The following is a 22822-nucleotide window of genomic DNA, read 5'->3' as shown; positions in this document are numbered from 1 at the left end:
TGTGGCGTTTTCTTGTGAAACGGAGACCTGAAGCGAACTTATCTCGGGGAAAGATCTTTGGAGCCATTTCTGTATACTGGCTTATACACGCAGGGATATCCATGTGAAGCATACCCAGCATAACAGCAATCAACCTGCAACCATTTAACATGTAAAGCGGTCAAGAGTGGTATAAACACACCCTCCTGTTGATGTGCCAACTATCAGGTCGAAGTACTCGTAAGGTTTAATGCTATCTCTTCCCTCGAGACGACTGATCTTATCCATCAGGTTTTGGAGTATGTAGAGGCTTGAAAGACCACGTATGCCTCCTCCATCTGCTAATACTGTTCGTAATTGGTTAGCGATGTATGGCTTTGGCATGTGTACCAAGTGGAAGTATTCTTAATGGCCTAGCAGAATCGTCCATGGTAGCCATAGTACGTGTTTCTTGTAGGTAGTGTGCGTAGTCCAAAATCGGGGTCTTGGGCAAGGATGTTGGAAAACACAGCTGATTCCTGAACTCTACAAACGTCTATATACCTAGGCACACTCGATCACAGGAATGGTTCCTCGGTACGCTAGATCTTATTTCTCTTTGAGGTTAATAGTGGTGTGTGGTGGCGATAAAAAGTCGTAGACATTTTCAGTAGATGAGATGCTATAGGCCAGGCAGTTCTATCATTCCTAGCAAACGTTCGTTTCCATCAAATCTGACACTAAGCCTGTGAACCCTCGTACTGGCCCTGCTATAGTTATCCCTCAGAGGTGGAGGAACCACAGTAGAGTATCCTTAACGTATAGTGCCCTGTTATTGAATGTGAAGGCTTAAAGTTAGTCTGTTCACTACCTTCTAGTAAAAGCGAAAAAGTTGGGAAACGGAGTGGTCTGACTTGTCCACGTAGGCGGCTGTCATCGATTATTGTATTCTTCCAATAATCATTCATAATTGTACAGACCTCTTCATATTGTGACCAGTTTCAGGCTTTGCAAAGCTTGAAGCCAGCTGATAACAAAACACTTTTCAAACGATGGTTATGACAACTCGTTTTATCAATGGGGGCTTTCTTCTATGTTTATCCTGTATCACTTATCGGATCTTATGTTAGGATTACAGTATATCAGGAGTACCTGAGAAATACTCAGGAATGAGTATGTGTAGGCTTAGGGGACAATGGCAAAGTCAAGGATCAGAGATTGTCCTTGGTCATCCCTTCCTCTTATAAGAGCCATAGCAACATCAACAACACCAAAAACAGCAACAGTGATAAGATTTGGCGAAACCAATTTCGTTTGATACATACAATAGAGGAGCAGGTGATCGAAAGTGAAAGAAAGGGAATGTCATCTCTCAGTCATTTCAAGGCTCTATCAAAATGGTTAAAGCATCATGAAGAGCAAACAGTCCTCCGGGTTTAGGCTTCTACTCTGGAGATTTTGAAGCCGCCAGGGAATCGTGTCTGAAATGCTCCCGTTGGATCATATTTAGCCGCGACCTTTCGCATGTAGTCCACATTCTCCTTGGGGTAGCTCCCGAGGGGATTCTGCGAAAAATCGGCATAGTTCAGATAAATCAGTGGATTCTCTCCACCAACTGAGGATGAAAAGCTCTTAAGCTCCGCAACCATTTCATTCATCCGAAATTGAGCGACAGCGAAATCGGATTGATTGGTGTACACGAACACACCTGCAGTCCAGAGAATGGCATTGTGATCTTTCAAGGTGTCTGCAAACATGTTGCCCCCCTTCTCCTCGCTGATTTCGGCGAAGAATGAAGGTAGCGGCTGGAAAAAGACGATGCTGTAAAAGCTCTGTTCTCCAATGACTCGACTCAACTTTTGAGCAAACTGCTTATGTACTTCCGCAGCATGGTTCAAGATTCGTTTATCATTCTTAAACGTCAAGGTGGTTTGCAGAGCCCTGGGTTCTATTAACATTTACTATGCATGGTGTCGATCAATTGTCTTACCAGGCGTTTCCAGGGAGAGTTGTGTTCGCGGCCGCCACAGAGAGAGGCGCAACGTCTTGAGTGAATGGCGATGTCTGTGGAATCTGTCTCAGTTTATTGAACGCAGTACTGTTAGTAACGCCGTCAGTGTTGACTTCAATCGTCGCCAGGATATCCTCTCCCCCCTTGTGCACCAAAATTGCAACTAGGGCATCCTTGTCAAATCTCTTCTGGTTGTTAGTAAAGTCAACCACCGCATCCACTAGCTCCGTAGAGTGGTTTCCCAGCATTGTTCGTTGGCCATGCGCAATGTTCTTGTCCTCTAGGGCCTCCATGTCGTACCGAGTGACAATACCAAAATTGCTACCACCACCCTTCAAAGCTTTCCACAGATCAGAGTGCTCGTCCTTATTCGCGTTAACAATGGTACCATTGGTCAGAACAACCTCAAAGTTCGTGATAGAGTCACAGCCAAAGCCCGTTTGCGCCATGTAATAAGTGGAGCCACCACCCAGCAGAAAACCACCGACCCCGACATCACCATCGCGACCACCAGTCACGACAACGCCGTGCTTGTGTAGTTCTGCATAAACATCTTCCCAGTGGCTGCCAGGGCTAACGCTGGCAATGTTTGTTTTGCGGTCATAAGTGGTTTGATTCAGGTATTGCAAGTCAATGGTCACTCCGGTATCGATGTTGTTTGAGTATCCAAGATTATGGCCACCTGCACGGACTGCAATATACCAGGCGCCGGCACCGGTCCCATCACCAGCTCCAGCGTCACTCTCTAACAGTGCGGTCATTGCAGTAGATACTTCCTTTGCATTATGGGGCTGAACAATGCAATAGGGGTGTCGTCGTGTGTTCCAGGCCCAATAGCTCTCAATGCGAGGCTCATATTCCGGGTCCGTGGCGAAAAGAAGTCGATTGCTAAAGCCAGATTCAATCAGGGCGTCGCACTACATCACATCAGTAACTTCCATAAAGCACTCTAAGAGAGATGGGATAGGGTTTGGCATACAGGAGGAAATCCTGTGGAGTTTAAACTCGTGGAAATTTGACTAGCAGCTGCAGAGCTACTCAATGTCAGGAGTGTAGTAGCCATTAGGCCTACACCATTAAAATCAAGCAGCATATTGCACCGCACTGAAACCAGAGATAGATCGATTTGGTGACTTTTATCAGATTAGAGAAATAGGCCGAGTTGTTAATATCAACCACAAGCGCCGAAGAGCAGCATTTTATAAGTTTTTCGTGGGTCTATCAAACCTATGCCTTGGATCTATCAGGAAAATAGTCATGCCAAGTCAATACTTCTCATTCATAATTCGATGAATATAGATCAAACTTAGCCCCATTCGCGGCTTGTCCCAGACAGGAAAATACAAATGCCAAGATACGAGGCTGAGAAGCACTCGCTGTCTGAACTTTGACATTATTAAGTATTATTGGTCTTAACGCCTCCCGCTCCTTAAGGTAAAGAAGCCGCAGTCCACGTCAATTCAAAGGCATAGATTGTCTTGGCGTCTGTATTATCCTGATTGGGTAAAGTGTTGAATACTAGGTAACTTTCTGAGAGTTTGCTATGCATCCATGTCAGTTACAGATGCAATAATTATATTTCTATTTGCTTTAAACGAGAAAAGGCATTTTCTTATAAGAAAGAGAGGCATTTCCATTCTTTACACTAAACTGTCTTTTTTAAACAAGCCTCGCTTCCACCTCTTCCTTCCAGAAAAGGCAGTTGTCTGCTACAGATTACCCATCGCATTTGTCGGTGTCCCCACCGTTGTCATCAAAAACATATAACATTGCTAAAAGCCTTATCTACCGTCTTAAATAACTCGTCACATCCGGCGGGGTCATCTTGGTATTGCTCTATGACCGATTTAGCAGTATCAAGAACAATTTTTATTGGGTCTATATTGTCGACAAGACAGTCGTGTATAACACGCAGATTATGTAGTTGTCATAATAGACCCTGTACTGCCGTAAAAGTGACGAATACATATCTGTTCCGACTACTGTCAGAGCGTAGCTCAATCTTGTGATATATATCAAGTCGGTCGCTTGTAATAGACATAGTGTTGTCCGCCATCAATATTCACTGAGAATATACCGGCAGCGCCGTTGCGTTACCATCTTTCTTCTGTCGGAAATCTTTTTCGAATCTATATTTGAAAGCTCACTTTTTAAATCTCAGCCTGGGTTTTGCCAGCCTTGTATTGATTGTCGCCATTCCCATATAGCCCTGTTAATCACAGCCGTGAGTGGCTATATATTCCAGCCACAAATGACTTGTACTATGTGGGAGGTTCATGTATTTTGTACGTATTCTGTTAGCAATACATTTAGATGCTAAGTTGTATATTTAGCATAATCGCCAATATACTTATCTAGGCTTCCTACAACTTCAATATAAGTAGCACCCTGATTAATGCAAAGACCTAATCGAAAGGTTGACTGATTGATTGCTCCAGCTGCTCCTTGGACAGTTATACCAGATTTTTCTTCTTCTTCCTTCCTTCTTTCCTTTCCTTTGTTCACTTGACGTAGAGGTAGGTGTAAAGGGATTCAGAATGAGTCTGAAAGTCAACGGTCTGGCAAGTTGAATCTGAGTGCTGCACGAGCAAAGACACAATCCTGGGTAATTTTTACTATTTGGGCTGTTTTGAGAACAGTTGAGGTTTATGCCCCAAAGAAGGTCTAGGAAGGCGTCTATCCGAAGGAGCAGTTCACGAACTGGAGCATTTGTCAATACTATAGAGTGTTACCGCTTTCTGCGTAGGTAGTCGATCCCGACAGCTATACTAGTTAGTTAGTACAGTGTCGAACGCCGACACCAGTGGAACAATCTTCATCCTCAGCGCTATTCGCACCGTTAGAGTATAAAACCAGGTCATGGCGTGCCTAATCTGGTTTAGCGGATGTGATAACACCTCTACTTATCACGTGATTGAACGTGCTCATCAAAAAAAGTCTCTCGCTCTCCGTTTCGAACCCGCTCCAGTATCAGAATGCCATTCTGGACCTCCAGACACTCCTACCTCTATATCGAAAGGATAAAGGTTCAAAAAAAACTGGTAGCTTCTCTTTGATTGAGCGTGTCATCCTTAGTGCAGGGGCCATGCTAATCTTCTCTGTATCGTTTCAAATTGACCAAATGCCCGAAGGCACTTGGTTATCTTTAGAATGATTTATATACCCTTCAATTTTTGAATCTGAGCTATCTGATTGGTTGATAGTTTAGTCAGGCGGGAAGCGTTGGCTTACATAATTGGGAACACCAAATGCGAAAACCCCCGCTTTTACCGCCTCTGAATAACCCCTGCATGATGGCGACGAGGTTGGTATTGTCTATCTGTGTATTAAGTACTTGGAGCCTTGGAGTAGTCTAGAATACAATGGACAATGCCCGATGCATGGAGTTCTTACTTTGTGGTATGTATGCGTTTTGACTATCAATTGAGTATCTTTGGGGCTGGTGTGCACGGGCTCTGTGTACTCTGGGAGCAAAATATATAGCCTAAAGAGAGTGGCTGCTAATCACGTTCCAAGAAAGAAAGAAGAGATGAAACTAAAAAATAAAATAAAAACAATAAAATAAAACTAGCTGGGACTTGAGAAAGTCCAGGATTTGACCAAAGATGAAGAAGACGTAAGAAAATGATCGAAAAAGCAAGCCCACAGTTGAATTTCTAAAGAGAAGTGAACCAGCAAATGTAAAGTGTGGTCCGAGTGGTCCCTCGTATTTCCGTCTGAATGCGCGGGGACTATTGGCTCGGGGCTTATTCGAACAACTACTAGCAAGATCAGGGGTCTTGAGTGGGATAGATTCCCAACCTTCTCTTTGCCTCCACGATTTCCACAAGAGAAGGTATGCTCCGTAGATCTATATCGAAAAGGGGCCCAAGATGCAAGATGCCTGACCGTTAACGCGTTCTCAATATTTGCGGTGCTGTGCGCCGCAAGACCCACGCTGTGCTATTCCTGTTCCTGATGCAGATCTGCCTGGCTCGATCTTGTCCTAACAGGCTAGTTCGACGAGAGTTTATACATCGACTAGTACAACTGCAGTCGGTTGGAACCCAAGATCCTTCATTTCCGCAATACGAGATGATGAGCCTCATCCCACTGCACCAGCCCCTTTTGGCTGTGGATCTACGTTGATCCGCGGGAAAGCATCTCCAGTGTGGATTACGGTTGGTCCCTGGACCTCGAGAAGACGTCTATTCTAGGTCTCGGCTCAAGATAGGTGTTAGAGATGACAATCTCGAGTTTAAACACGAGCAGGAGTTGCTTGGAGCGCGTTGATCACTGCCCACGGGAGACGTATAGCGCGAGACTGATACCACTTCTGGAAAAGCCGCCTGGATATTGAGAAGTCTGATCGTACATTTGTGTGCTTCCACAACTTATGTCTCGGGGCTATATAAATCATCGGAGTCGCCATGTAAGACAGGGTCCTCAAGCGCTCATTCACTCCTTTCGCTCATTAAGTTTAACTGGACATACGTTATCTTTTGCTTGAAGCAAGAAGTTCATATATAATACCCTCTTTACTTCCTGACGTTATTTATACTATATAACAATGCAGTTCAAGACGCTTCCCTTCCTTATGTTGGCTGCCACAGCCCTGGCTGCCCCCGAAGCCCAGCCAGGGGACACGGACAGTGCTCAATCCTACATTGACAAGCTCGAGAGCCTGTAAGTGCTGATACCAACCGCATAGTTAGAATGACTGCTGACCCGCAACAGTGCTACCCAGACAGATATGCCCGAAGGCATGCCAACCAACATGCCCTCGATCAATACGCCCCCCCCTTCCATCATGTCGGTGCTCATGACTGCCGTCCCTGCTTCTCTCCTCCAAGATATGGGGAACGCCGCTTCTCGATCGTCCTTTGCTAGTGAGATCAGTGCCGGTAACTATCCCGACTGGTACAAGAGCCTCCCCGGTGATGTCAAGACCTACATCTCGACTGCCTACCAAACCGATGCACAGGCCACTGGTGCACAGAAGACCGGCGATTCCACCGCAACTAGCGGACCTAAGGCGACCGGTAGTTCTGGATCTGACTCCAAATCTTCTACTTCGGAGGCTGGTGCTGCCCCTACTGGTGCTGTTGCAGTTGGCTTGGCCGGTGCTGCTGGTATCCTTGGCCTTGCTATTGCGCTGTGAGATTCTCGATTGTGCTTGTTCTCATTGGTCGCACCCGAAGGAAGGACAATTTTTTTCCCATTATACAAATCCTATTAGATATATCCCATTCATTGCCATAATTTAATGCATTCTTATGTCGGTTCGACTTAAGCTTTGATTCTCTAATGATAGCATTGTTATTCGTGACCCACTTTGTGTAGTCTGTAGAAAGCAAAACCCCATTCTTTTAGGGCTTTCACGGAACGTGACCGAGCTAGCTAAGCTTCCAAGTTGACAACCAAGAGTCCAAGAATGACAAGGCTGCGTCCAATGAGAGATTTGCTGACATATAACTGTGCCTACCAGTGTTTGCTGGTGCGAAGTGCTTCAAATCCCGGTATATCTACGCATATCTCCGACATGACCGAGCTTGGTTAAGTCCGAGCAAACCAACAGCTACCGGGAAAGCCAATGAAAAGGCGTACATATAAGTTTGCCTAAACTTCAATTTTCTTTAGTCGGTATATTCGAAAGTAATTCCGAGTCCGACGGCAAACCGACATCATACTCGTCCAGTCTGATGTATGCAGCCAGAGAACCTTCTTCGAAACATCCACCACTCACAGTCTCCCTAATTGTAATCAGGTCAGACATCGCGCCAATCACCGTGACTCTATTCACAAAGCCTGGGCCGCTGTCGCACTGTCCAGTTTGAATTGGAGAAAGGATCTTCGAGGGCTGACTATTAACAGAGATGTGATTGGCCGGGAGGCAAGGAGACCTGGGCCGTGTGTTTTGGAATATAAGAATGTAAGAATTTTTCCTGGAGGTGATGGAGTTCCTATAAATAATACAGAGCTAGACCTCAGGAAGAATCTCCCTCATCGATTATCCATTGCTGTTCATTCCATTTACCTTCGTAAAGGCTCATTGCGTGCTGAATAATTGGAAGCTCACCTAGTACTATACACGGCGGAAGTCTAGATTGGGCCATTTATCTGTCGTTCTGACGTCAGTGCCACTGCCGGCATTTTTGCTTACTTCCTTCCTCTTTCGTCGGAGGCGGATCGACACTATATAGGGAAAAAAACAGTTTTCCTACTTCGCTATCCTCTTTGTGTTCTCTTCCTCCAAAAACCCATCACCATGGCGCTATTATTCCTGAAACAAAAATTATTTCCCGGCGAAGATAAACGTTCCGCCGGTAAACTTGGTATGTCTACATCTACAATCACCTACGGATGGGAATAAAGGCTGACTTGAGCCCAGGAAAGCCCTTACTCGCACCAGACGACTCCACCCTCCACAGCGACCAGGATGACATCGAATCGCAACGATCTTATAGCACCTTCCGTCCTTCATCCCCCACATCCGAATCAGGAAGCACCAGCAGTTCGCGCTCACGGATCAACCCTCGCATCGTGTCGGACGCCATCTTGGGTCTCTCAGATGGACTCACTGTGCCCTTCGCACTAAGTGCCGGCCTCTCAGCGTTCGGAAACACCAAAGTCGTCGTCCTAGGCGGTCTCGCCGAACTAGCAGCCGGTGCTATATCCATGGGCCTGGGCGGCTATGTCGGGGCGAAGAGCGAAGCGTAAGCCCTTACTTACAGTATACCAAAATACGATAGAATCACAATATGCTAATGGAAGTTGACAAATAGAGAATCATATGAAACAACAGTCCGCGAAACAAAAGAACTCATCGAAACCTCTCCCGCCGAAACATCATGCATTGTCCACGACATTTTTTCTGCATATGCACTCCCCGAAGAGGCGATTGCTCAGATCAATACCTCACTGCACGCTTCTCATGACCGGCTTCTGGACTTCCTCATCACATTCTATCACAAGGAGTCCGAGCCGGATTGTAACCAGGCTTGGATCTCGGCTGTTACGCTGGCGCTGGGCTACTTTGTTGGTGGATTCATTCCGCTTATACCGTATTTCATATTCCATCAGGTTATTGTCGCCCTTTACTGGAGTATTGGGGTGATGGCAGTTACGTTGTTGGCCTTTGGGTATATCAAGACGTGTGTGGTAAGGGGGTGGAAGGGGAGAGAGAACATTGCCGCGGGCATTAAAGGCGGAGTGCAAATGTGTTTTGTTGGTGGTGTCGCGGCAGGAGCTGCGATTGCTCTGTTAAGGATGTTCGGGGGTGGTGCCTGAATAGTATCTGGAGGTATTTCGGGCATTCCTTGATTTTATGTACACGATAGACAGCGACGGGCGTTCGGGATGGGAAAATTAGCGATGGTACTCGATTCTAATAGACAACTAATATCCAACTAGCATCACAATATAATATCTCCACTTGAAGAATATCTCATTGAACAGCATTATATACAATAACCAGCGAAAGTATTAGTTTAGCCCTCCAAAGCCTTGACAACTAAGCCCCTCGCCCTCTCAGACATGTCAATCTTCAGAGCCAAATTGCGCCCCTCCTCCGACATCTTAGCCCAGGTCTTCCTCAAAATGCTCAATACCTTCTCCTCTTCATACCCCTTCTCGAACTCCTCAAACTGGTCATCCAAGAATACCAAACAAGCCACATCTTCCAACACCTGTGTTTCCGAATCACTCTTCAACCCCTCCTTCCTCACCAACGCCGCCACCCTCCCAGCCTCCTCCGCCGAATAACCCGCCTCCAAACAGAACCCCTCCGCGATCTCCGCCTGCCGCTTCTGCAGACCGCTCCGCCAGGAATGGTACCCGATTTTAGTCATAGGATACGAAGACCGCGGGATCTCCCAGCGCTTGAGGTGCTGGGCACGAATCGCGAGACGAAGGGTCTCGGGCGCAGAGGGGCAGCGGAGGGAAAGGTATTTGGTCATTTTGTTGGCATAGTGGAGCTCGTAGGGGATTGGTGTGGGGGAGCCCGGAGGGGTGATGGTTTTGGGGTCTTGCGCATGGGCGGCGTCAATGAGCTCCAGGGCTTTGGAGTATTTGTCCATCGTGGTGGGTGGACTCGAGGGTGTCAGGTAGTAGTAGTAGTAGCAGTTAGTTGTGGTTGAGTAGGTAAGGGAACGTCGCAGTAAAGTGGGATGGTGATAAATGTATGAATTGGGGTGATAAGAAATGCGACGTCGGAGATTGGTTCGTTTTGCGGTTTCCGTTGGTTTTTTACTTTTCGGATCGAACTGAGCTTTTCTTTGGTTCGCCCCGCGTGGCATTTTTGATTGGTTGCTTTTTACTTCTGGATTTGGTATGTTTTTGATTGGTGGGTTTGCGATTTACTGCGTATACCTAGATGTATGTACCTGCCAGTCACTGTTTTTGTTAGGCTCAGGTTAGCGAGAGGAGCTTTCATTTGCTGTTGTTATCGTAGTACGGCCATATAAACATATATCCGGGGTTTGGGATAAAAGACTGATGCAATTTATGGCAGAGATCTAGTTCCATTACAAGAATGACTACCCATCAGATTATCTCCTTCCAATCTAGCAAAGCTTCTATCACACGCAGATTCATCTCATATAGCTATATGTACATATCCCTACAGCTTGGCCCTCACTTGTCCTGCAGCAGCTTTCAGAGATTTCCAGTATTGATCTTTCAGGCCCAAAACCCCGAATCCCAGCTCAGCCCATTTATCGTCCCACGGCGGCAAGTCATAAGCACTTGTTCCCGGCGCAGGAGGACCTGCTAAGTCACGGAGAAAATCAAAATACTCCTTGAAATCAGGCTTAATCTCATGGAAGAGTGAGCTTGGACCCTTATATTTCAACCTTTCGACTTCCCACAAATCCTGCTCCTGCGGGCTAGGCAAAGCCCTTGCGTTTCGACCAGCGAAATACCGCGCCACAGCGACGGCCTGATACTCGTAGACCCGGAAACTAATTGCCGCTCGCACCTGGCCTACGAGCACCAACGATGGATCCCCGATCTTGAATATATGCTGGTAGAACCCGGCCACGCGGTTGTTGGGCGTGGTGGGATTGGGGCTGAGGAATGGGTATGCGAGCTTGAACCCTGTTGCGAAGATGACTTTGTCCACGTTCTCGACGACACTCCCATCGGCGAAAATCACATTAACTCCTGTTTCTGTTGTCTGGACGCGCTCAATCGTCGGTTTCCCCTCGACATTTGGAAGCTCCCAGGCAGCTTGCAAGGCTTCGTTTTTGCCTCTCAGGGAGAGATACAATGGTCCCTTGACGATGGGGTGTAGATCTGCTACGAGATCGGCAGAGGATATGCTCCCTCCGACTACGATGACTTTCTTATCGACGTAATCATTCGCCGAGCGGAATGCCTTCGAGTGTTCGAACTTCGTCGGATGGGCACTGGAGGCTTGGTTCAGACCTGCTATGTCCGGGATCCAGGGAACGTTGTAATGTCCCGATGCGATTACCACGGCATCGAAGTGCTCTTGCCACCAGTAATCTGCTGGCTGATTGTTGCGAAGCTGACCTGGTTTCCGCAGCGTAACGGTCCATTTGTCTTCTTTCTTTTCCACTCTCTCTACCGTTGTATTGAAAGAGACGAGATGGAGATACTCCTTGAATAGGTCTTCCAGATATGAAGCCACAACCCGGAACGGACGGGAGGGATTTGCCTTCCCATATTGCCTGACTGATAGGGCGGAATTGACCTCGGGAAACGAGGAATGTGTGAATGCCATGGCTCCGGCGCCGACATTGCTGTCAAGGGTGTCGTAGATGGCTGTTCGCGCTGTTGTGTCCTCAGGTACCGGAGGTGTGAAGGTTGGGAAGTTTGATGGAATTCTACTCTGCTTCACACCTGGTGAAGTAGAGGCCGGAAAGGGGTCGGGGATTGGGTCATAGTGCCAGAGGCCTCCGACTCGATCCCGTCGTTCAAAGACGCGAATGGTGTCGAAGATCTTCTCATCGTTCAAGGCTTTGACGGCAGAAACGCCCGACGGACCGGTGCCAATGACTGCTACGCTGCGGTATCGGGGACCCATGGTACGATAATTCAGTTGAGAATTGATAAAGGAGCCCAATTGATGTTTGTTAGAAAAAAGAAAGATAGCTTCTAGACATCTTGAACCATACACCGCTCTATCTCCCTACTTATAGTTGAGTGACACCACTGCATTATTTCTCAGCATCCGTTGCGCAAAGATACCCCACAGTTTCGACATAGTAACTAAACTAACCGAACGGTTGTCGCTTGATTGTTGAGATATCAGTCTTGGAGGTGATTGGGGTGTCGGTGGGTTAGCCTGACGTGATCTGTGCTTAGTATGAGCTTTGCATCTGCGGAGGGGATATCGGCAGCCAGCATGCAATTGGCGAACAGGACTGGTCAATTACTGTTAACTCAATCGCTTATTTTTTTGTGTCACCGGAATTTTTTCAATATCTTTGTTGTGTATCCTCCCAACAAAGCTGTATTTTATTTTCCTTGATACCGACGTCGCTAGGAAGTGGAAGAGCGATCTAATTCTGAACTGGCAGTCTTCGCACCAGCCTTCACGTATCTTATCATGGGTCTTCGTCATACTGAGTAACTATTGATAGTTTATATACATATCTCTGATCATATGTTCAGTCACCTAAATATTCACGGATTCAAAACTCATAGGTTCAACATCCCTCCAGTCCCCGGACCCCGTCTTCAGTAGTCCACTTGCAAGAGCCTATTCCAGGCTCAGATGCATTCATCCCGGGATACAAAACCACATTATCAAAGTTGATATCATAACAAGGATGGTCCTTAGAACACGAGATAGTCGAAGTCACCTCATCCTCGTTGGCGACATAGCCCGTAAAATTGGCAAAAGTAATATCCGAAACAGTCATGAGACTCGTACCAGCAAACGAGCCATTATTACCCTCGTTTTGATAAATCATAGGACCTGTGTTGGCACCCTGAACCTCAAAGTTCGAGAAGATGATATTACTGACATTGCCCCAGCCGCCGCCGCGGGGGAGCCCGGCACTCTCGTAGGAGTCCTGCGGGGTGGGTACGCCAATCCATGTCTTAATGTAGGCGCTGGCATGCATGTCTTCATTGTATCGGATGAGCTGTTTTAGTCAGTGACAATTGTGACAGGATATACAGGTGAGCCGGGAAATACGTACCTTGACCTTGTCGATCCGCACACTCGCTACGCTCGAGTCTTCTTTATATTGACCCACGCTGCCGATGGCGATGCCATTGCCGCCACGACAGGTGACGTTGTGAATATCAATATCGTAGGACCTGGGCTTGATCGCGACGCAGTCGTCTCCACCTTGATATACGAAGTTGGTGAGACGGATGTTTCTCGCGTCCATTGTATCTGTCGGACGACACGTGTTAGCCTATGCACATTGACATGGGAAGCATAGCTCTACTTGCCAAATCCGTCTGTGTTCTGGACCCAGTTCTCCCCGTAGGGCGCATCTACTGCTGTCGCATTGCAGTAGATGTTGTTAAACTGCATATTGGTCCCGTTCATGATATTGAGGGCCCACAGCTGCGGGTCCTTGACGTAGAAATTGCCAACATGCACATCCGAGACATTCCAGAAGACGAAGGGCATCGGTCGTCCGGGCTGAGTGTTGCCCGCTTCAGCGGTATACCAGGCATTGCCGTTGCCGTCGATGCCTCCGGTGCCGTATCCATTGATGGTGATGTTGTGGCCGGTGATCACGAAGCCCGCCGCATGGTTCTGAAACGCAACTGGGTAAGAGTTATTGCGCCAGTAATTTAGATCATCAGAGAACTGTGGGGAGAAGTCAGTTAGTCGCACATGGTATGAAAGGTCCAAAAGCATGGAAGTCGCACCGTCCATTTCCCCCGCCATTCGATTGTCACGTCGCTCAGGATGGGGTTTAAGCGCGAAGCGATCCAATACGACTGGTCTTCGGGGAAGACAATGGTGCCCCCGTTACCGCATTTCCGAAACGCCTCCAGGAGTCTCGGCACATCGTCCGTCTGATTCCCGTTCGCTTTGACCGTGCAGATATTGCCCTTGCGGTCAATCTGGGACGCATGGCCAATAGCAGATAGCACTAGCGACAGGGAAGCCGCGACAAGAGGAGTGCTAAGCCAACGCATTGTGGGGGATATTTTATTGCGCAGAAAAGTGATGACACAGAGCTCCACAGTTCTACCGACTACAATACTGGTATACGCATCCAGTCTACATTCTATTTATCTCCACATTTCGATGGTATCAATCAGAACTTTCGCTAAACTTTCGGTGGCAGATGTACCGAAATTCTTTGATCTGCGCCCCAGCGACGAAGCATGTCCGTCCACCTAAATCGCAAAAATGCGGAGAGGATCGGCTTCGAGAGGAACGGGGACGATTGCGCGTCAACGAAGGTGTCAATCGCTGCCCCGATAGGAAGCTCTCCTGACAGAAGCTTGAATATATTCTCCGCCAATAATGCTTCTTGATGCACCATGGAAACGCCACTGCTCAAATACTGCACCCCTTCCCCTCCGGGATGGAATTATAGCGATCGATGTAGGAACCGATCAACGGTGCCTGAGAATCGAATCCTTCGCTAAATCTTTCAGCACTTGGCTGATGTCATACGTATTGACTCCTTGCCTCGCTAGAAAATAACAGGAATTCTCCGAGAACTAGGGAGAGATTAAGCGAAGAAAAGGAAAAGCAGAAAAGAGGGAAGAAAAGCCGACTTGCCCGGGGGACTCCATTTGTCTGACCAGTGGACTATGGAGGATCCATTAATGATTCAGATTAAATATTAATATTAGCATTAATATTAGTCTTGAGATTAATAAATCCTGGTGAAAGATGGAAGAGAATATGAGGAAGTGGAGCCAAACGGGGAGAGCCGAAAAGGTCTCCAGCAGAGACGCTAAATGATCGCTGGACGAACCGTTAGAAGCCAACACTTTACCGATATTGGGCAATCCGGCATTTATATAGTGTAACCCAAGGGGAAAAGACCCAAAACCAACCCCTCTTCCCCTCCCCCTGCGAAACATTCCAAGACCGATTGGGCAAGCCTCTAATATAAAAAGTCAGCCGGACAAGTAAACTACTTAATTCCACGCATCCGCCGGACGAACATAAAAAAAAAAACAACAACAATGAATGGTTTCTTGCGGTGTACCCTCTCTCCCATCCGCCTTTCTATCGGGTAAAAAACCTACTGAGTCCCCTTGGGCATTTCCCATCAAATGGCAAAAATGGCTCTGGGGTACCGGTTCCCTCTTCTCCTGTGTCTGCTGGCGCTCTTTCAATTTGCCCTGGCGCAAAAATGCTGGCGAGATGTCACATGCGCCGGACCGAAAGATAGCGCCTTTCCAGGGCCGTGGGAGGAAAACATTTACGCGCCATCGTCCAGAACCGTCAGCCCTAAGCGGACGATCTTATCGCTGGCCAGACCGAACGCCACGGTCGATTATCAAAAGTCTAAACCGTACACGTTGCGCGGAAATGGATCGGCAGTGGTGTTCGACTTCGGGATCGAGGTGGGCGGCATCGTCACGCTGAATTACACCTCTAAAGGCGGCCGCGGCGCCCTGGGCTTGGCTTTCTCCGAAGCGAAAAATTGGATCGGAGAATGGTCGGATTCCTCCAATGGTGCCTTTAAGGGTCCTGATGGTGCTTTGTATGCTAATTTCACGAAAGATGGGTCCACGTCGTATGTGATGCCGGACGAGTCTCTTCGTGGAGGGTTTCGGTATTTGTCGGTATTCTTGGTCACAGAGGATCAAGTTTCGGTCGATGTTGATGCCGTGAGCTTGGAGATTGGTTTCCAGCCTACCTGGTCTAATCTGCGGGCGTACCAAGGTTACTTCCATTCCAATGATGATCTCCTGAATCGCATCTGGTACAGTGGGGCCTATACGCTGCAGACCAATGCTGCCCCTGCGGACACGGGTCGTCAGGTGCCGATGCTCACGAAAGGATGGGCCAATAATGCGACCATGGGACCTGGAGATACGATTCTTGTGGATGGTGCGAAGCGAGATCGTGCCGTATGGCCGGGCGACATGGGCGTAGCAGTTCCAGCGGCGTTCGTTAGCACTGGCGATTTGGAAAGCGTAAAGAACGCCCTGCAGACAATGTATGATACTCAGGTATGTATACCCCTTCTGCCAATACCTATATTTCACATCTAACAATGACACAGGATAAATCAACGGGCGCTTTTGACGAATCAGGACCACCGCTGAGTCAAAAAGACTCGGACACCTACCACATGTGGTCCATGATAGGAACGTACAACTATCTGCTGTACACCAACGATACCTCCTTTCTCTCGAAGAACTGGAACAAGTACCAAAAAGCTATGGACTATATCTACAACAAAGTAGATAACTCAACCGGTCTGCTGAATGTCACCGGCACGCGCGACTGGGCCAGATGGCAGCAGGGGTACAACAACAGTGAAGCACAGATGATGCGAGTACCGCCCATCCTCCACAATATCCCTCTTATCTAACAAATACCAGACTCTACCATACCCTGACAACAGGTGCACAGCTAGCCTCCTGGGCAGGCTCCAGCACCCTCACAAACAAATGGAACGCCCAAGCAACAGGCCTGGCACAGTCCATCAACGAGTATTGCTGGGACGACGAGTACGGTGCATTCAAAGACAACGCCACAATTACAGCGCTACACCCACAGGACGCAAACAGTCTAGCCCTTCTCTACGGAGTCGTTGACCCAGAAAGAGCCAGCAGGATCTCCAAGAATCTACTGCAAAACTGGACCCCGATCGGCGCAGAGACACCCGAGTTACCGAATAACATCTCTCCATTCATCTCATCCTTCGAAATACAGGGCCATTTTGAGATTGGCCAGTCCGCCCGAGCGCTGGAGCTCATCCGACGAAGCTGGGGCTGGTACCTCAACAATCCCAACGGTACCGAGAGCACAGTGATCGAGGGATATCTAGTCGACGGCTCCTTTGGATACAGATCCGGCCGCGGGTACGGTAACGATCCATCGTATGTCTCACATGCACATGGGTGGTCCGCTGGTCCAACGAATGCGTTGACAACCTACCTCCTGGGTCTCTCCGTCACGTCGCCGCGCGGCCTGACGTGGAAAATTGCGCCGCAGTTTGGCGATCTCAAGACCGTCGAGGGCGGGTTCACGACTTCGCTGGGGAAATTCCAGGCGTCTTGGGATAAAGCCGGATGGGTACACGCTGCAGTTTTCCGTTCCGCCTGGGACGAAGGGGAACCTAACGTTGCCATATGTGAGGAGCTCGGAGAAGCCGTCGATCACGATTGACGGGAACGATATCTTCAAGGGCGTGTACTATGTCGATAATACGGCTACGATTACCGTGAGCGGTGGAGGGAGGCATAGAGTTGTAGTGTCGTAGTGTATTGATCTCATAAACTGGTTGTCTTTTAGAATATCCATGTATAACTTCCGATCCAATGCCATCAGCACTTGATACTACACAATATCCCAGCCCAACCACTATCTCAACAACCACACCATAGTCACCAATACCCTTAAGATAAACCTCCACAACCAAACGTCCAAATCACGAAGCACAACCAAGGGCACTTAAAGTCACGTGAAAACATCACCGCCAAGCCAACCAAGGTTAACCTACAACATCCGCCCAATCCGCAACTCAAACAACAACCACCACTCGACACCCAAACACAATGCGACCACCAACATCAACAATGCAGGGCACACCCCTGCGCGCCTGCACACAATGCATCCGGCGCCAATACCTCCGCCCAACAGGCCCAACGCCCACTCCGCAGCGCCTCCTCAGCACAACCCGCACCCTCCGCTCCACACCCAACAACCCGCTCCGCAACTCCACCAGCTCGCGCGTCCGCGAAGCCGAGATCGCCCGGTCCAGAAACTCAATGACACTTTCCGCGGCGGGGATTGTAGCCTGTGCGGCGGCGATGTACGGCGTGATCAAGCTGGATCTATTCGGCCTGGACCAGGCGTCTGCGAAGGAAGAAAACCAAGTGCCGGTCCAGAAAGAAGGGGCGATGAAACTGGACGGACCCACGGGATTCGGGGGGGACCCGTCCGTGATACGGGTGCAGGGACAAGATGGCGCGGAGGAGGTTTCCACGGGGACGAGCACGATTCCTACGTTTCCGAGCGTGATCCGGTTACCGAAGGACCTTGATGCAGGGGCCTTGAAGGCCGGGGATGAGGTCCCCGAATCCGTCGAGGAAGAGGAGTATCAGCTACTTGGACTGGGGATTCGGACTGTGTCGTTCCTCAAGATCCAGGTGTATGTTGTGGGCATGTATGTAGCCAAGAGCGATATCTCGGAGCTGCAGCAACGGCTTGTGCGCACGGCGGTGAGCCCACCGGGCGCGAAAGAGGGGGTTGTTGATACGCCTGGCGCGACGTCTGCGACATCGTTGGTTTCGACGGAGAGACAGGGCTTGAAGGAGTTGCTTTTGGATGCGGAGCGTGGGGATGAGGTCTGGGATGCCGTCATCAAGGCGGATGGGCTCAAGACTGCGTTCCGGATTGTTCCTACGCGGAATACGGATTTCTTGCATTTGCGCGATGGCTGGGTGAGGGGGATTACGGGACGGGCGCAGAAGGCCAATGCGAAAGCGTTGGAGGGTGCGCAAAGCGAGTTCCAGGATGAGTCGTTTGGGACTGCGTTGAATGATTTTAAGAGTCTGTTTGGAGGTGGGCAGAGGAAGAATGTGCCCAAGGGGCAGACGTTGTTGCTTGTGCGCGGTGGCCGTGGGGAGTTGGATGCGCTCTTCCACCCGGACCCGGCCAAGCCGGTGCGATTCTTGGGGCGCGTGTCCGATGAGCGGATCAGTCGGTTGGTTTGGTTGAATTATCTCGCTGGTAAGAATGTTTCGAGCGAGGGTGCTAGGCAGAGTGTGGTGGACGGGGTGATGGGTATTGTTGAACGGCCGGTTGGGACTGTCGTGCAGAAGATTGTGTAATTTTATCTTGTACATGTAATAGTAGGCAATCGATCACTCTCACTCTCATATGAATTTTATTATCCTACGCATTAAAGCTCCCTGACACCAGCTTCTATGCGGAATAATCGAGACTACGACCTCCGCCAGCCCGACCAAACACCGAAACCCTAAACACCACTAACTCCAACCCAACACTCTCACCAGCTACACAAGCGCGTCCCTACACATATACTTTTGACGCAGACACCTACAGAACCAATCACCCCCAACCCCACCATGCTCCGCGGGGTAACCCGGCGACTACAAACCCCGACCCTCGCCGACCAAGTTCATTCACCGAACCCACACACCACAAGCAACATATCAATCATATAAACCAATGCATTCCGTCTATGGTATACACAACGCTCTCAAAACATAATCTAAAGAGCACCAGAGTCCTTCAGCAACTTAGACAGATCCTTGCGACCCTGCAGATCCGAGTTTCCACCGATGTGCTGCTGCTTGATGAAGATGTTGGGGACGGTGCGCTGGCCGGTAATTTCCTGAAGGGCGTCCTGGATGGCGGTGCCGTCGCCTACAGACAAAAAAACAGAATTAGTCTCTGTCAGACATCACCGGGGCATTCTGGTATATAGAGTTTTAATTAGAAAGCGATCGGGGCTAGACGTACTCTCTTCATCGAGTTCGATGGCGAGGTATTTCGCATTCAGTTTGTCGAGGAGACTCTTGCTGGATGAGCAGTAGGGGCAGTAGGACTTCGAGAAGACGACTAAAGGTTTTCGGTCTTGCGTCAGAGGCTTGGCTTTTGTTGTACCTGGGCGGGGGGTTTGAGCTTACCGACGGCGTTGTCGTTGATGATGCCCTGGGCTTTGGTCTTAGCGGCAGACATGGCGGCTGGGGTGGGACCGGCGAAGGAGCCGAAGAGACGAGAGAAGATGGAAGAAATGGTGGGCAACTGGGTTCTCCGATGGAGAGGATATTGGAGGGGAGATTGGAGGGGTGGAGCAGGGTTTATATACAGTAGACCGGACGGGGAGTATACTTGATTGTTCCTTGCGATTCCCGTGGTTGACTAATTTGCCCGGCAAATGATGTTAGGCGCGGATTATGTAAGATGACCGGGCGATGATGTTCGATCCAGGCCTCAGGCTCACTATTAGATATCATGTCTACTGCCGATCAATCTCTAGAATACTCATGGTTTGTTTGTCTGTTATATAGATATATTTGGTATGTCAGTTCTAGTAAAACTGCTGGGCAATTGCTTCAATAGCTGTCTGTCAATACTCGCTCGGATCGCATGTAAGTCTTGAGGAACTGGTGCTAGGTGTTTTTAATGCAAAGTAAATGAAGAAGAGAAAAGGAAATGGGAATGAACCTCAACTGTACGGTCAAATTAGTCAAATCGGAAGAGTATCGAAGGAGTGCATCGTGAAGTCGTTATCAGAAGTACCCCCCCCCCCCCCCGGCTGCTTCACTTGTATGTGACCCAGGGGATCACGGCTCTTGACCTGGGAGCTTGCAGAGACCACGAGTCAATATTATTCTTTGGATTGACATGGAAGGAAATATGAATTACAACAGACACAGGGGAATCATGCAAGGAGCGACTAGCCACAACGCAAGAAATGGAAAATCCGGATGGAACGATACAAAAAAAAAAAAAGGACAGGAAATTAAAAAGGTCCTAAAAGAGGAGCACTGGTGATCAACAACAACCAACCTGACACGCTAACCGAAGGAATATAATGCGAAATGGGTTAAAAATTCCACAGAGGTAGGATTAAGAATAAGTCGCCATCAAAATAACGAATAGCTTGAGAATGAAGTACGATGTGAAAAATCACATCACAATGCAACATCCGCAACCCTTCTCCTTTGGCGGCGGTGGCTCGGCCGTTACAACGGGCGGACTCCATTTGGGTGTCAATGCCGCTTGCGGAGCCGCTGGGGAAGGCTCTTGCAGTTTGGGCATAGGACTATACCCTGTGCCCGTATTGGGTCGGGTGATCGGGTCTGGGGTCTTCGGTGCGCTTGGTGGTTCTGGCTGGAGCTGCGAAGGCGTGGGCTCTACTTTTTTCTCTGGATCCTCCACCTTCTCAATATTCTCCACAGGCCTTGGGCCATCATGGCCAACCGCTAACGGAGCAAACTCGCGATCGTACGTAGTGGGTGTCTTGCCCTCTTTCTCCCACTCCTCTTGCTGCATCCGTTTCGCATGAGTGGGCAGCATTTGCTGATCTGGGGGTAGACGCGGGTCTGGCTTATACATGGTCGCCAGCCACGGGGGGTCCCCTTCAGGGCGGTTGACAGCAGTTTTCGGACGATCACCCGGCTTCCCCTGACGCTGAGAATTGTTATTGGATGTAGTACGACTTCGGGGCGGCGGCCTCCTTGTTGACGCAGGAGCGGAGGTTTTCCGAGCTCCAGTGCCAGCTGCACCCTTAGCGGGCGTCTTTTTAGCTGCGTTAATCTGGGCTTGAACACCCGGGCTAGCAGGCCGGCTCCCAGCAGCCGGAGGCGAGGCATCTGTCAAATCCACTGGGATAGGCTCACTAGCCCTGCGAGGCATACCAAATGAGAGGGCCTCCTCATCACTAATCGTATTCGCGCGTGAGCGGTTCGTAGGCGCGGTGCTAGTAGTGGGAATGGGAATTCGAGACGAGCTCTTACGAAGACCAGGGTTGTGGTAGATGTTAGATGCGCCGTCGTCCGCCGCGATCTCCTCAGGCTTGCGAAGGTCCCAGTTGCCGCGTGCGTTATTATCAAGATCGGTCGGGGAGCAAGTGATATCTTGCTGACCTTCCAGGTTTGGCCAGGGCTCCATTTGTTCTATCGGCGGTGTCGTAACCTCATTGTGGTGCATATCATGATGTCTCCCACGCCCGGACCTAATACTCCCTGACCCTACTCGGCGCTGGAAGAGGATCTGCTGCAGCTCTTCACTTTCGATTTTCGCTAGTTTGTCACGGTGGATCCAGTTTGTATCGTCTGTGGCTTCCGGGTATGGTCCGGCACCCTCCTTCAGTTCACTCTTCCTTAGAGATCCGTTATATGTATCCTCCGAGTTCCTGACATTGCCAATGCTGCGACCCGCCGCATCCTGTCCGTAGATATCCCGCGAGCTCCCAGCTTCGCTTCCGCGCCGGCCATGGCTAACATCTCTTCGTCCTCGAGAACTCATATATCCTAACTCATGTGCGTAGGCATGCTTTGACAGTGAGGAGCTACGGGATCCCCTAGAATTACGTCTTGATCGGTTGGTGGACTCGTATGAAGACCGGGACTTAGAACGACGAACGGCACTCTACCGAAGATTTAAGGTTAGCTGATCGTCAGACCTACAAGGGAGGGTGGCGGAACTTTCTATCACAAGAATGCACAAAGGCCGAGACCGGTGGACAAACATGGGCCAAAAGGGACTTACATTTGGTGTAAGCGGGACGGAAAACTCCCACTGGTGCTGGCTCGAATCTACACCGGACGACAACCAAACATCTGAAGAAAACGCTGCCGCTGCCGCTCCCGCCATTCCAACAGCAATGAATTTAACTCAAGGAAACAAGGCCAGTCCAGCTGGAACCAAGTTAAGGGTACAGGTGTGCTTGTTTGGTGAGGTTAAAGAGAATGAATTCGCTAGATTTCTCCCCGATCATGCCATCCCAATGCATGCAGAACCTAAGCACACCAGCCACCGGGCACCTTTGCCCCAAGATCACGAAGTGCAAGCCGAGCAGCGTGTTCGGCTCAGAGGTGGGAGGTGGTCGGGGGGGGACTAAGGATGCTGCGGACAATTGCTCAGCTGGTGGGAAAAAGGGGAAGTAAGGAAGTAGCCCGAAGGAGTAATGTGTAAATAGGGGACCGGCGGAGAATACTATGTCGAGGGTTGGGGCTGAAGCAATAGTTGAACGGATACCGGCG

At 49.3% G+C, this 22822-nt stretch overlaps 10 protein-coding genes across 10 annotated transcripts; 4 read left to right on the top strand and 6 right to left on the bottom strand.

Moving 5' to 3' along the window:
- Nucleotides 1–1394: 1394 nt before the first annotated feature.
- On the bottom strand, nucleotides 1395–3035 carry ABOM_009303 (FAD-binding oxidoreductase; the record flags this gene model as incomplete). The annotated part of the gene is made up of 3 exons (XM_022536431.1): nucleotides 1395–1779; nucleotides 1949–2886; nucleotides 2949–3035. Coding segments are annotated over 3 exons (1410 nt in total), but the record flags the coding sequence as incomplete, so codon positions are not given.
- A 3483-nt stretch (nucleotides 3036–6518) lies between these two features.
- On the top strand, nucleotides 6519–7109 carry ABOM_009302 (uncharacterized protein; the record flags this gene model as incomplete). The annotated part of the gene is made up of 2 exons (XM_022536430.1): nucleotides 6519–6634; nucleotides 6686–7109. The coding sequence occupies 2 exons, from the start codon at nucleotides 6519–6521 to the stop codon at nucleotides 7107–7109; spliced, it is 540 nt and encodes a 179-aa protein (XP_022386746.1).
- Nucleotides 7110–8216: 1107 nt separating this feature from the next.
- On the top strand, nucleotides 8217–9238 carry ABOM_009301 (VIT1/CCC1 transporter family protein; the record flags this gene model as incomplete). Its single annotated transcript, XM_022536429.1, has 3 exons — nucleotides 8217–8283; nucleotides 8340–8664; nucleotides 8734–9238. 3 exons carry the CDS (start codon nucleotides 8217–8219, stop codon nucleotides 9236–9238), a joined length of 897 nt encoding a protein of 298 aa, XP_022386747.1.
- Nucleotides 9239–9438: 200 nt separating this feature from the next.
- On the bottom strand, nucleotides 9439–10026 carry ABOM_009300 (DUF4202 domain-containing protein; the record flags this gene model as incomplete). The annotated part of the gene is made up of 1 exon (XM_022536428.1): nucleotides 9439–10026. One exon carries the CDS (start codon nucleotides 10024–10026, stop codon nucleotides 9439–9441), a length of 588 nt encoding a protein of 195 aa, XP_022386748.1.
- Nucleotides 10027–10568: 542 nt separating this feature from the next.
- Nucleotides 10569–11996, bottom strand: ABOM_009299 (putative dimethylaniline monooxygenase; the record flags this gene model as incomplete). The annotated part of the gene is made up of 1 exon (XM_022536427.1): nucleotides 10569–11996. The coding sequence occupies one exon, from the start codon at nucleotides 11994–11996 to the stop codon at nucleotides 10569–10571; it is 1428 nt and encodes a 475-aa protein (XP_022386729.1).
- A 625-nt stretch (nucleotides 11997–12621) lies between these two features.
- ABOM_009298 (putative extracellular exo-polygalacturonase) lies at nucleotides 12622–14080 on the bottom strand (the record flags this gene model as incomplete). Its single annotated transcript, XM_022536426.1, has 4 exons — nucleotides 12622–13062; nucleotides 13120–13341; nucleotides 13401–13745; nucleotides 13808–14080. The coding sequence occupies 4 exons, from the start codon at nucleotides 14078–14080 to the stop codon at nucleotides 12622–12624; spliced, it is 1281 nt and encodes a 426-aa protein (XP_022386738.1).
- Nucleotides 14081–15187: 1107 nt separating this feature from the next.
- ABOM_009297 (putative alpha-L-rhamnosidase B) lies at nucleotides 15188–17249 on the top strand (the record flags this gene model as incomplete). Its single annotated transcript, XM_022536425.1, has 3 exons — nucleotides 15188–16084; nucleotides 16138–16382; nucleotides 16460–17249. The coding sequence occupies 3 exons, from the start codon at nucleotides 15188–15190 to the stop codon at nucleotides 17247–17249; spliced, it is 1932 nt and encodes a 643-aa protein (XP_022386757.1).
- A 389-nt stretch (nucleotides 17250–17638) lies between these two features.
- ABOM_009296 (chalcone isomerase domain-containing protein) lies at nucleotides 17639–18916 on the top strand (the record flags this gene model as incomplete). The annotated part of the gene is made up of 1 exon (XM_022536424.1): nucleotides 17639–18916. The coding sequence occupies one exon, from the start codon at nucleotides 17639–17641 to the stop codon at nucleotides 18914–18916; it is 1278 nt and encodes a 425-aa protein (XP_022386758.1).
- Nucleotides 18917–19320: 404 nt separating this feature from the next.
- On the bottom strand, nucleotides 19321–19790 carry ABOM_009295 (glutaredoxin; the record flags this gene model as incomplete). Its single annotated transcript, XM_022536423.1, has 3 exons — nucleotides 19321–19475; nucleotides 19572–19670; nucleotides 19739–19790. 3 exons carry the CDS (start codon nucleotides 19788–19790, stop codon nucleotides 19321–19323), a joined length of 306 nt encoding a protein of 101 aa, XP_022386736.1.
- A 954-nt stretch (nucleotides 19791–20744) lies between these two features.
- ABOM_009294 (uncharacterized protein) lies at nucleotides 20745–22433 on the bottom strand (the record flags this gene model as incomplete). Its single annotated transcript, XM_022536422.1, has 2 exons — nucleotides 20745–22208; nucleotides 22329–22433. 2 exons carry the CDS (start codon nucleotides 22431–22433, stop codon nucleotides 20745–20747), a joined length of 1569 nt encoding a protein of 522 aa, XP_022386737.1.
- Between the last annotated feature and the right edge of the window lie 389 nt (nucleotides 22434–22822).

Source organism: Aspergillus bombycis (assembly GCF_001792695.1).
Source record: "Aspergillus bombycis strain NRRL26010 chromosome Unknown contig00078, whole genome shotgun sequence".
NCBI classification, from domain to species: Eukaryota; Fungi; Ascomycota; class Eurotiomycetes; order Eurotiales; family Aspergillaceae; genus Aspergillus; species Aspergillus bombycis.
The sequence above is the reverse complement of the archived record's forward strand: the minus strand, read 5'-3'. Positions and strand labels throughout refer to the sequence as shown.